The 13561-nt window shown below is 45.7% G+C and overlaps 2 protein-coding genes across 2 annotated transcripts in view; both read left to right on the top strand.

Moving 5' to 3' along the window:
* Window positions 1-417: 417 nt before the first annotated feature.
* LOC138946776 (tigger transposable element-derived protein 4-like) lies at window positions 418-1955 on the top strand. Its single transcript, XM_070318179.1, has 2 exons — window positions 418-1574; window positions 1944-1955. Exons 1-2 carry the CDS (start codon window positions 477-479, stop codon window positions 1953-1955), a joined length of 1110 nt encoding a protein of 369 aa, XP_070174280.1. The 5' UTR covers window positions 418-476.
* Window positions 1956-4278: 2323 nt separating this feature from the next.
* Window positions 4279-13561, top strand: part of LOC138947739 (uncharacterized) — a gene marked incomplete in the record, with an annotated part of 26059 nt that continues 16776 nt past the window's right edge. Inside the window, 4 exon segments of the mRNA XM_070319289.1 lie at window positions 4279-4805; window positions 6167-9354; window positions 10999-11155; window positions 11457-11659. Of these exon segments, the coding sequence (XP_070175390.1) occupies window positions 4736-4805; window positions 6167-9354; window positions 10999-11155; window positions 11457-11659 (3618 nt within the window).

Raw genomic sequence — 13561 nt, 5'->3', positions numbered from 1 at the left:
AGAAAGCCCTGGACGTGTGGTTCAAGGATGTCCGCTCTTCTTCATCACCTGTTCCCATCAGTGGACCCATCCTGCAAGACCAGGCTCAAGACTTCAGCAAGAAGTTTGGTCACAGCAACTTCAGTGCCAGCAATGGTTGGCTCCATCGCTTCAAGCAGAGGCATGGCTATGTCTGGCGCAGCATCTGTGGAGAAGCTGGAGCTGTCAACCAGGAGGATGTGACGCAGTGGACAACAGGCCCCCTTGCCACCATCTTGTCTGACTACCAGCCCGAGGACATCTTTAACTGTGACGAGACAGGCCTCTTCTGGAAACTTCAGCCCAACAAGTCCTTTGTCCTCAAGGGAGAATCCTGCTCTGGTGGGAAGCGAAGCAAGGAGCGGGTCACAGTTCTTCCATGTGCTAACATGTCAGGCACAGAGAAGCTCCCTCTTCTTGTCATAGGCAAGTTTGCTAGGCCCAGATGCTTCAAGGGGATGGACATGAACCGCCTCCCAACAGAGTACAAGCACCAAAAGAGGGCCTGGATGGACTCTGCACTCTTCACATCCTGGGTCAACAAGCTGGACCAGAAGATGGCCATCCGTGGGAGAAAGATAGCCCTCATCATGGACAACTGCCCCGCCCATCCGACAGTCCCAGCACTCAAGGCCACCAAGGTAATCTTCCTTCCACCAAACACAACAAGCGTCACACAGCCAATGGACCAAGGGATCATCCAAAACCTCAAGGTTCATTACAGGCATCTTTATGTGAAGCGTGGTCTGCTTCCTGCTGTGGAGAAGAAGGAGGCCGTCATATGGACCCTGCTAGACTGCATGTCTGCTCTCAAGGATGCCTGGACCAAAGTCAAGCCAAGTACTGTCGCCAACTGCTTCAAGCACTGTGGATTCTTCAAGGATCAAGCCACAATCATATGTGAGGATGACCCTGAGGATGACCTGCCACTTGCCCAGCTGGTTGCCAACCTCCAAGCCAGCAACATGCCAGCCGATGATGAAGCCCTCCGTCTCTTCCTGGAGGTGGACGATGACATCTCTACCTCAGCTCCACTGACTGCTGATGGTATCGTCCAGGACATCCAATCATCTTTGAAAACTGATCCAGTGGATACAGACAGTGAAGAGGAAGAAGAGGAAACCACAACACCACCAACATATGCCAAGGCTATGGAATCACTGGCTACTCTTCGTCATGTCCTTGTGGCAATGCCCAAGGCTATGGAATCACTGGCTACTCTTCGTCATGTCCTTGTGGCAATGCCCAAGGCTATGGAATCACTGGCTACTCTTCGTCATGTCCTTGTGGCAATGCCCAAGGCTATGGAATCACTGGCTACTCTTCGTCATGTCCTTGTGGCAATGCCCAAGGCTATGGAATCACTGGCTACTCTTCGTCATGTCCTTGTGGCAATGCCCAAGGCTATGGAATCACTGGCTACTCTTCGTCATGTCCTTGTGGCAATGCCCAAGGCTATGGAATCACTGGCTACTCTTCGTCATGTCCTTGTGGCAATGCCCAAGGCTATGGAATCACTGGCTACTCTTCGTCATGTCCTTGTGGCAATGCCCAAGGCTATGGAATCACACACACACACTCACACACACACACACACACACACACACACACACACACACACTCACACACACACACACACACACACACACACACACTCACACACACACACACACACTCACACACACATACACACTCACTCACACACACACACACTCACACACACACACACACTCACACACACACACACACACACACACACACACTCACACACACACACACACACAGTGACACACACACACACCCTCCTTCCGCCGCATATCCCCTATCTTTTCCATCATCGCACCTTTTTCTGTCTATAACATAAAAGAAAATTCCAAACACGATGTAAAACCTCAAACTTTCAGATTGTCTGCTTGTTGTTTAAGAGCATACAGTAACAACTTGACGCTTTTCTCTGTTACCTTAGTGCTTTAGTGCTGGGTTGGTGGATTTTTTTGGATTTTTTTTTCACATTTAGGTCTATCACAGTAAAGTGAAGAAGGTCCTAAAATAACCTATCTTTTTATAGTTGTTAGGTCGAATCTTGTTAAAATGTTCATCTTATTAAAAAAAAAATTAAATAAATAAATAAATAAAGTAAAAAATCTTGTCCGGGGGAACGCGCTTGGACCTCGTGATGTTCAGAAGCAAGATATTTCCGAACGAAGAAAGACAGAATAAATCCAGCTTTTTGTTTTATTTTGACATAATAAAAAAAACTTATTTCGTGAAAAATAAGTTCCAATGTACTCCTTCTCTTCGTGTGTTGTTATAACCTGACTATACGTTCATTACCTATAAGCTAACAACCTTCTCCATAACGAGTGGCATTCTATTCGAATGTTCTGGATGGGTTTGTAGTGCATGTACACGTCATGACGACAGACCTATATGACGTGTTAATGGCGTGGTGATGACACGATGTTTCAACGGACTGTGTGAAACAATGTGAGTGACCGCCAACGCTGACATACGACAGACCCACCAACCTCGTCACACAGGCGTGCAAACACAGCACTGGTGGGGGTGTCTCTACCGGTCAGATTAGATTAGAGAGGTTGAAATAAAGGCTTGAGCGTTAACCTTGATTTTTGAAGGCACCAGCCCCTCCCACTCCCCTTAAAATACAGGCAACATGTCATAAAGTGACAGACGTATAACGCACATTCACCTTTGAGTTTATTATGATGCGGTTGAGTGAGTTTTGAATTTTAAACTGTAACCGAGTGCCGAAACACCACAATCACATTTGGAGGCAAAGTCCAATCAAACATGATTGAGAATTTTATAGCTTATTTCTAAGCCCTATAAAAACTGTTATGCATTCGCAAAGGAATCCATGAATATACAGAGAGACAAAAGCCGCCAGGCCCCATCACATACAGAACTCTACAATCCACAGGTGTTGCCTTGCGAGCTATAAATAGCTCGCAGCTTCTAAGGCGAACAACTCTGCAGAGTCTGCTGTGAAGGGCGACGGTAGTCTCCCTGTCACATAACAATGCAGTTGGATGGATTTTGAGTAAATGATAATGCGGTTGGATGAATAATCGGGCGGGGATGTAGCTCAGTCGGTAGCGCGCTGGATTTGTATCCAGTTGGCCGCTGTCAGCGTGAGTTCGTCCCCACGTTCGGCGAGAGATTTATTTCTCAGAGTCAACTTTGTGTGCAGACTCTCCTCGGTGTCCGAACACCCCCGTGTGTACACGCAAGCACAAGACCAAGTGCGCACGAAAAAGATCCTGTTATCCATGTCAGAGTTCGGTGGGTTATAGAAACACGAAAATACCCAGCATGCTTCCTCCGAAAACGGCGTATGGCTGCCTAAATGGCGGGGTAAAAAACGGTCATACACGTAAAATTCCACTCGTGCAAAAAACACGAGTGTACGTGGGAGTTTCAGCCCACGAACGCAGAAGAAGAAGAAGGATGAATAATCTTGAACGATCGACTAAGTTTGGACCACTCTCGCTGGCAAGTTACAATGATATAATTATATAGCCTTCATCACGAATGTGACAGCCGTTGTCATTCGTGCATGTTTTACCCAGTCGCGGCATATTTGTCCATTTAATCAAACTTATAGCATGCGTTATACCTCAATGTTCGTTCTCCATGAGGTAGTGGGGCCATTGACAGGCTACAAACGACGTTGCAGTTTCGCGTGATAAGGTCAAGATGGAAAGCAGTATTTCACTGCAAGAATACAAGCGTTTCGTGCTCTCTCCAATATTTGTGTTTGCCTATAATGGATTGGGTTATACATTATATCATGTTTTTTGCGTAAGCTCAGTCCACTCTGATTTATTCAGTGATTTGTTTGTTTTGCGTATGTTTTTTTTACTTACTGTTTTTGCATTGTATGCGCTTGAAACCATTTACGGGTAGAAATAGCTAATTTTTAAGGAGTAATAGTACGTGTAGTTGTAGTGGTAGTAGTAGTGGTAGTAGTAGTGGTAGTAGTAGTAGTTGCAGTAGTAGTAGTTGCAGCAGAAGTGGTAGTAATAGTAGTAGTAGTAGTATCCTTATTAAGTCAGTACGCGAGGTTCACCTTTATGGCTTCATTTGTGTCCATCAAATGAAAACCTGCTGATAACGCTTCAATCCTTGCGGATTCGTTCACGACCAAACCGGCGGAAAATACGGGTGTCGTTCTTTTAAAACAAAAAAGAACGGGGGAAATACTCCAGTCGAAATCGTGAAGCCAAGATCTGTTTTAGTATGAGATTTGATGATTTTAGGATGGGAACTCCCAACGACAGTCGTGTTTCAACGTGACCCTGTTCAGGTCACGACGCATGCGCGTGGGCTTATCTCCATTGGAAACGCCGATTGATAACTTCTATCTCGAGCAGAAGAGTGGCAAAACCCTTTGGCTACAAACGAGACCTGGAGTAGTTTTCGGGACAGGTTGATGAAATACTAGCGTTCTGTTCAAACCACGTGGAGAGGAATAGAATTGTTTCACCTTGAGAGAAAAAAAGTGCTGATTTTAAGTCTTTACGGCTGAAATAGAACTAATATAAAGATCATCCGGTGTACCTTCCCTCTCTCTGTTTTTGTGATTTAGATGCGGTTAACATCATTAAGAAATGTAACAGATAAACAAACATCGACAAGAAGATTGATGAGTGTTTGATTGAGGTTCGAGAGGTTGGGAATTCCAAGAGTACCCAAAATGGCAGGCATTCGAAAAGGACAAATGTTACTTTTGTTTTTCTGTGGATTATTCTTGGACGTATTTGCCGGTAAGTGGTAAACTGAATTGATATTTTGCTCATCCCCGTTTTTCTATTTAGTCAAGTTTTGACTAAATATTTTAACATCGAGGGGGAATCGAAACGAGGAGCGTGGTGTATGTGCGTGCGTGTGTGTGTGTGCGTGTGTGTGTGTGTGTGTGTAGAGCGATTCAGACTAAACTACTGGACCGATCTTTATGAAATTTGACATGAGAGTTCCTGGGTATGAAATCCCCGAACGTTTTTTTCGTTTTTTTGATAAATGTCTTTGATGACGTCATATCCGGCTTTTCGTGAAAGTTGAGGCGGCACTGTCACGCCCTCATTTTTCAACCAAATTGGTTGAAATTTTGGTCAAGTAATCTTCGACAAAGCCCGGGGTTCGGTATTGCATTTCAGCTTGGTGGCTTAAAAATTAATTAATGACTTTGGTCATTAAAAATCTGAAAATTGTAAAAAAAAATAAAAATTTATAAAACGATCCAAATTTACGTTTATCTTATTCTCCATCATTTGCTGATTCCAAAAACATATAAATATGTTATATTCGGATTAAAAACAAGCTCTGAAAATTAAATATATAAAAATTATTATCAAAATTAAATTGTCCAAATCAATTTAAAAACACTTTCATCTTATTCCTTGTCGGTTCCTGATTCCAAAAACATATAGATATGATATGTTTGGATTAAAAACACGCTCAGAAAGTTAAAACAAAGAGAGGTACAGAAAAGCGTGCTATCCTTCTTAGCGCAACTACTACCCCGCTCTTCTTGTCAATTTCACTGCCTTTGCCATGAGCGGTGGCCTGACGATGCTACGAGTAAAATGGCATTGCGTTTCATTCTGTGAGTTCGACAGCTACTTGACTAAATATTGTATTTTCGCCTTACGCGACTTGTTGTTTACTATGTGCATTTGTATGCTGGTGCTTGAGATGTGCTCATCTCCATGAAAAGGGCCCAAGGCCTACTCATTAAAACATTCAGACTTCTCTCTCTCTCTCTCTCTCTCTCTCTCTCTCTCTCTCTCTCTCTCTCTCTCTCTCTCTCTCTCTCTCTCTTTCTCTCTCTCTCTCTCTCTCTCTCTCTCTCTCTCTCTCTCTCTCTCTCTCTCTCTCTCTCTCTCTCTCTCTCTCTCTCTCTCTCTCTCTCTCTCTCTCATGCCTGCTGCTGTTGCTGATGAGAGGGTTATAGTCCTAAGGCTAATTTACGCCTTTACAGGACATGATTTCTAAATACGAAAAAAAGGCTTGCCTGTGTTCGATCAATTAAATGCTATGCGGTGCTTACTGCCTTTCACAGAGTAGATGCACCCATCTCTTCTATCCTGTTTTTAATGATATCATATATATGCCTTTTCAATTTCAGATAAGGGGCAAGATGCAATATCGGATCTTCACAATAAACAACATCGTGTCAAAAGAGGCTTGTTGGACACCATAGCTATTTCTAATCCTAAGATGGCCGCAAGAGTTGTCCACTTCACCAAACCAGAGGCTATCCCAGGACTGGTCAGTGGTCTGAATGCTAAAGCCATTTTGTCTGTGACTGGTGCGTTGGACGAGGCAGGAAGAATGCGAGTGATGAACTCACTCAACAGCACTCAGATCATGAACATGACAAACAAAATGGACCCTCAGCAGAAAGGACAACTGTTGAGTCTCCTGCCAGGCTATGGAGTGGTCACACTTGCCGGTGTCCTTGACCAAGACCAGCTTCTGAGTCTTCTGACGTCACTTCCTGTAGAGAGTGTCGTGAATTTGACCGAGAGTCTGAACGAGACTCAGAACTACGAGATTCTCAGCAAGCTGTCACCTAATGGAGTGATGGAACTCTTCCGTGAACTGAACGGCTCTGAGGCCATGGGTGTTCTGGGTCGTCTGCATACAGACGGAATCCTCAACATCACGGAGAACTTATCTGCGAAGCAGCTTGGGGAACTGATAGGGTCTTTACCCACCAGCGGCGTGTTGGATCTCATCTCCTCCTTCCCACCTGAAGGTGTCATAGATCTTGTGCTCAAACTTCCAACACACGCCAAGGAAAACCTCACCATATCATTTAGTCCCGACCAGCTTTCACAGCTACTAACAACTCTTCCTCTTGACGCTGTTATGAACATCACCGACTCCTTGAACAGGGAAGAACTGTCTTCGGTCTTGACCTCCGTATCGCCTGAAAGTCTTCTAAACCTGACCTCCACTCTGCCCAAAGATGACCTGATGAAGATCCTTAGTTCAGTCAAACCAGACAGCATCATTAACGTGAGTAGGTCACTGAATCAGGGGCAGCTTCTGCAGCTCTTGTCTAACATTCCCCCTGCCGACCTGGGAGCTCTACTGGTGACTCTGCCCACGGACAACGTTCTGGAGCTGCTGAACGAGCTGCCGCAAGCTGCAATGGGTAAGATCGTTCTCTCTCTTCAGTCCGATCACCTCAGCACGCTCTTGGCCTCTCTGCCTCCTGAAGTGATCGCCAACCTGACACAGACTTTGAATTCCACTCAGGTGTCTCAGTTAGTGGGTCGGCTTCCGCCAGAGAGTCTCATCAACCTGTTAAAAACGTTACCCGAAGACAGTGTGCAGCAGCTCCTCCGTTCTGTTTCTCCTCAGGCGTTGCAGTCACTGACAAGTTCTTTGGATGCCACTCAGCTCGCCGCCTTGCTTCAGGCTCTGACACCAGGTGAGATCGGAGGCCTTCTCACATCTCTCCCTCCTTCTGCGATCACTGCTCTTCTTCAAAAACTCCCGGCCAATATGATAGCTGGTTTGGTGACTTCACTTCCGCCGGAGGTCACGAATGACCTGCTCGGACAGTGGCCGGCTGATCTGATCCAAAACGTAACTGCGGTTCTGAACACCACCCAGATGGCTGCCCTGGTGGGTCAACTTTCACCAAGCGCTGTCATGAAGATCGCTCTAATCCTCCCGCGCGAGAAGCTTGGGGAGATCCTGACCGCTGTTCCTGTCGACGTTGTGGTGAACCTCACACAGGCACTGAACTCCACCCAGCTTCAGCTCCTCCTGGGTCGCATCCATGCCATTAGCCAAGCTGCTCTGATCACCAGCCTTCCCGGCGAGGCCGTTTCTGCCTTGCTCGGCAAGTTACCCACCCCGGTGATTTCTAATCTAATCGTCTCTCTCCCGCCAGAAGTGCTGATGAATGTTGTCGACAAGGTGGACGCAGGCGTGGTTGGGAATCTGACTTCAGCGTTGAATACCAGCCAGCTGTCGAACCTTCTTTTGTCCATGGATGCCGGTATGCTCGTTAAACTGGTGACTAAACTACCACCTGGTGTTCCAGGGAAGCTTCTGACGTCAGTTCCTGTTGGGACCTTGGTCAACCTCACCAGATCTCTACCGCCTAGTATGGCCAAGTTGTTGTTTCTAATCGTGCCACCACAAGACCTCGCTACCCTGCTGAAGACCGCTTCCATGGACGACATCATTGAGCTCATGCAAGCTCTCCCTCCGTCTGTGATCTCTGGCTTAGTGCCCTCTCTGGATCCCAGTCTGGTGGAAGGCATTCTCAACCACCTCCCTGCCTCGTTGATTGCCTCACTCTTGAAAGACATGTCCCCTAACGTGACCGTCGGTCTGATCGGCGAACTCAGCAACAGCACCATCGTGGGTTTGACCAAGAAACTGTCCCCTGGCCAGCTGATTCCCCTGTTGTCCAAACTCCCTGTTGATGCTGTTAACGACTTGCTGGCGAAACTTCCGGTGGAAGACGTACTCGGCCTGCTCGGTGCTGCTTCGTCTGCTCAGCTGAATGAGCTGCTGAGTCTCGTTCCTAAGGCGTATGTGTCGTCAATGATTACGTCACTGGGTCCTGACGTCATCGTTAACCTGACTATGACGCTACCTCCGGAAAACTTAGCTCTGATTTTGCTGTCCCTCCAGTCGACTGAAGTGGCGGCGCTTCTGGACCTTGTACCTCAAGACGTTGTGGTGGGTTTGGTGATGAAGCTACCGCCAGATCTGCTGGCCAACCTGACAGGTGTTCTTCCAGCTGATAAACTGACTGAGATTTTGATGTCACTCAACGCCACGACCATTACTAACCTGCTGTCAACCTTTCCGCCACAAGGACTGGGCAGTCTGATGTCCACGCTGCAGCAGAATCCTCAAGCCTTGCTCAACCTAACCATGTCTTTGCCCCCTCAAGCCCTGGCCACCATACTGACCAGTCTCCCCCCAGATCAAGTCTCTGACCTCGTGACGTCATTCCCCCAGGACGCCATCAACGAACTCGTCACAACACTCCCCATAGACCTGGTCCTAAGCCTCACCAAGGTCCTACCAAGCTCCTTCATGACCGACCTGTCAGTGGGTACGCTCCTCAACGTTCTGACCAAAATCCCGGGCGAAGAGCTTGCACGGCTGTTCAACGACATCTTCACGGGAGGCCCCTTGAGTCTCTTGAGCATGCTTCCCAAAGGCCTTTTGTCGGGGCTTGTGAAGAGCATCACCCCACAGCAGATAAAGTCGCTCCTCACATCCAGTTCTCTGACCGGGGTTATTCCAATGTCCAGTCTTCTCGGCCTTGTTGGCCCCGTAAGTTGTCTTTTGTTGTTGATGTTGTCGTTGGTTGTGGTAATGGTGTTGTTGTCTTTGGTTGTCTTTTGTTGTTGTTGTTGTTGTTGTTGTTGTTGTTGTTTGTGGTAATGGTGATGTTGTTGTAGTGATGGTAGTGATGGTGTTGATGTTTTTGTTGTTGTTGTTGTTGTTGTTGTTGCTGCTACTGCTGGGGGTGGGGCGGGGTCGTTGTCGTCGTTGTTGTTGTTGAAGGTTTTGGGGATGGTAGTGATGTTGTTGTTGTTGTTGTTGTTGTTGTTGATACTGCTCGGGGTGGGGTGGAGTCGTTGTCGTCGTCGTTGTTGTTGAATGTTGTGGCGATGGCAGTGATGGTGTTGTTTCTTTCTTCTTTTTGTTGTTCCATTTCAATGTTGTTGTTCTTGTTGTTTTTGTTGTTGTTATGTATGCAGTGACATGCGGTTGAAGTAGAGGTTACATGCCGAGTCTCAGTGATTATCAAAAATAATGGTCGAAGTTAGCGGATCATGAAAAATGCGAGCTTCAGCGAGCTTTTTCATGACCGCGAACTGAGACCATTATTTTTGATAATCACTGAGACGAGGTATGTAACCTCTTTATTCCTCCTTTCTTCAGTTATTCAAAGAAAAGAGGAGTTTTTGTGCGAAAGTTTGATCGAATCATATTCACCCAACCAGTCTACCTGCGCAGGCGATCGATTAATGCGCGGTTGCATAGTTCCGTGCAAATCATTCAATTCCGTTAACACTTTTTGTCAGTTTCCATGTTTTGAACTAAAATCTAGTACACAGTTATGTTGTCATTCTGCTGTGGCGGTAAAGGCAGATAGTGTGTGTTCTGTTCATGTTTTGGTATCGCTCAGGAAATGTTCTTTCCTAGCAGACGAAGTTTTACACCCGTGTTCCAACGTTAAAAACTGTATGAAGGTCAGTTTTCTGGGGCAAAATAGTGTATGAAACCGCTGCATATTCTTTAAGTTGATTAAATATTTGCAATTGATTGCGTGTGATCTGTTTATAAAATGAAATATTGTTGAAAACTGACCGTCGGATTGCAGTCTTGTCGATGCAGCCGAAATCTGGAAGGGGAACTACTCGTGTCGCTAGACAAAATATGAGAGTTACTTTTCCTTGGAATCTTGCTAGCGATAAACGATTGTGCACGGCAGATCTGAATTCAGAAAACAACCAAACTCATGGATTTTATATTGAGATTCATGTGTTCAAGCCTGTAGTTGCTGGTTTAAATGCGGTATGGTTGTATTGTTTGCTCCAGAAAGGTATATTTTGTACATTAGAGTGTTCTGAACTTTTGAGTCGCAAAAAGTAGATCCACAATGTGTACAGTCTCTACCCATGAGCTATCGAGGATTCAGGCCCGTTGTTGGGTAAGTGATTTTGGTTGTTGGGTAAGTTACCGAAAAATAACTAGCCCTACAAGTTTACAGAGAGAAAGAAGCAGAGGGGGGAATAAAGTGGTTGTAATGCATTCAGGTTAGCTGTCTGAATATAAGTGAAATAATTAACTGAAATAGTATTCCTCTCTCTCTATTTTGATCTCTCTCCCTCCCTCCCTCCCTCCCTCCCTCCCTCTCACCCCCCTCCCCCCCCCCCCCCCCCCCCCCCCCCCCCACCCTCCTTGCAGCTGGTACCAGAGCTGCCCAAGCTGCTGGCCCGTTCTGTGGGAGAGCTGGGGATGGCCCTGCAGTCTCGCAGCCCTGATGACGACCTCAGGCAATGTCTTCTTGACGTGCAGCTCTACCTCGTGGATCTCTCCAATGGGAACGATTGGGCTGTCAAAAGTAAGATTAGTCGTGACGTAATTAAGGTGTTACTGAAAGTGCATGGTTGTTTGAAACACGTAACATAGCATAATGTATTCATCGAAAACAATCCCGACACTGAAGCTAGACTGATAACTCTCTCAACGATTCGATAAAACGTCAAGAGGGAACAACCAGACTGAACATATTTCCAGATTTGTTTAAGTCACTTGGAGTTTTAACTTTTAACAATATTTACAATGAGTAAAGATGAGAGCAAAGAAGTGGAGGCTAGCTGATAATTTTTACTCAACTATACCTTAAATTCTGCTTCTTCCAGTGTTCGATGCCAGCGGCAAGCCAGGCCGGGGCGTGCTGAAGGGCAACACTCACATGCACGGCAGCTTTGACCAGTGCATGGACATCAGCCACGAAGGCACTTACAGGGTGGGCAACAAGAGCACCAAACGAGAGATAAAGGGAAATTACTGCGGCGCTGAAATTTCCTTGCCTCCAGGAGTGCTGCCCCCTGTTCCTGGGAAGGTGAGTGTTACGTTTCGGGATAGATGATTGGTTGTTTAGTTGTGGTTGTTGTTGGTGGCGGTGCTGGCAGTGATGGTGATTATGGTGGGTCCACATTAAAGCATTCCTGTGCGTGGAGGGATAACGGCAAAAAAATACTGCGTGTTCGATTTTAAAACCATAACAAACGTTTATTTTTGTTTCATTTTATTTCCATTACTTTGCCATCCGTTGGGATCGCCTCCTCGCAGTGGTAAGATAGCAGCAACAGAGTCGCGCTACCCACTTGTGTACTTGTTTAGGTGTAGTCAGCCACTAGTACTTCGGGCATGTAGAATGACCGAGGTCTTTGACATGCCACGGTGGAAACATGGGGTTGGGACAAGGATGGATACGGTATCTGAGTCTACACATAAGGTTGACCCGCGTCCGTACCAGCCCGGATTCGAACCCGTACGTGATCCGTGTATGAACAGTCAAGTGTCCCAGAGCGACCGGGCCCCTTTTTTCAATTACTGTGTATGGTAATTATGTGAATCAGGCTTTTGTAATAAGAGGAAGGGAACAAGGTTGGAAACAGTCAAGTGTCCCAGAGCTACCGGGCCCCTTTTATCAATTACTGTGTATGGTAATTATGTGAATCAGGCTTTTGTAATAAGAGGAAGGGAACAAGGTTGGAAACAGTCAAGTGTCCCAGAGCTACCGGGCCCCTTTTTTCAATTACTGTGTGTGTGGTAATTATGTGAATCAGGCTTTGTAATAAGAGGAAGGGAACAAGGTTGGAAACAGTCAAGTGTCCCAGAGTTACCGGGCCCCTTTTTTCAATTACTGTGTGTGGTAATTATGTGAATCAGGCTTTTGTAATAAGAGGAAGGGAACAAGGTTGGAAACAGTCAAATGTCCCAGAGTTACCGGGCCCCTTTTTTCAATTACTGTGTGTGGTAATTATGTGCATCAGGCTTTTGTAATAAGAGGAAGGGAACAAGGTTGGAAACAGTCAAGTGTCCCAGAGCTACCGGGCCCCTTTTATCAATTACTGTGTATGGTAATTATGTGAATCAGGCTTTTGTAATAAGAGGAAGGGAACAAGGTTGGAAACAGTCAAGTGTCCCAGAGCTACCGGGCCTCTTTTTTCAATTACTGTGTATGGTAATTATGTGAATCAGGCTTTTGTAATAAGAGGAAGGGAACAAGGTTGGAAACTACAAAGGTCATGAGGTGTTGTTTTTGTGTTTGTATTTTTGTGTTTTTTGTTGTGTGTTTTTTTGTTTGGGGGGGGGGGGCGTACAAGGAAAGACGAACAGCATGGCACACTTACCTTGAACATTCTACGCATACCATTATCTATCTGGTGTATCAATACAAATAAAAACACACACAAAAACATGTGTTGATAAAACAAAAAACAAAAATCAAAAACAAATATAAACACACAAAAACACGCTCGATTTTCTTCTTCGAACTGTTTGACTGTTTATCACCAATTGCAATACGAATGAACCATTCAAGTGCTCCTGATAAAAGCTAAAAAGTAGGCCGAAACTCAAAAGATATCAATGCTAGATAAATCAGCTTATTGGCATTGGTTCACACAGTTGGGTCGAAAGTTGACAAGTTGGACGGTATTACGATCTGTGCTGCCAGTTGATGATGGCAGACGCTGACATATGGGCACAGCGTACGAAAGGGTGCACATACACCATAAGACAAACGTTAAAACACACACACACACACACACACACACACACACCCACACACACACACACACACACACACACAAGAGACAGAGAGAGAGACAGACAGACAGACAGACAGACAGACAGACAGAGACAGAGACGGAAAAGATAAGTGAAGTAAGTAGTGTACAACTTAGTGCTTTTATTGCTATTATGTTCACATTATTTTATTTTCTTCTCTCTATTT

This window comes from Littorina saxatilis, linkage group LG14, assembly GCF_037325665.1.
Source record: "Littorina saxatilis isolate snail1 linkage group LG14, US_GU_Lsax_2.0, whole genome shotgun sequence".
NCBI lineage: Eukaryota > Metazoa > Mollusca > Gastropoda > Littorinimorpha > Littorinidae > Littorina > Littorina saxatilis.
This window is presented reverse-complemented; position numbering and strand designations above follow the sequence as displayed.

Excerpts from the sequence above, each read along its gene's own strand:
- LOC138946776 (XM_070318179.1), top strand. The coding sequence starts at position 477 with ATGGACATGAACCGCCTCCCAACAGAGTACAAGCACCAAAAGAGGGCC.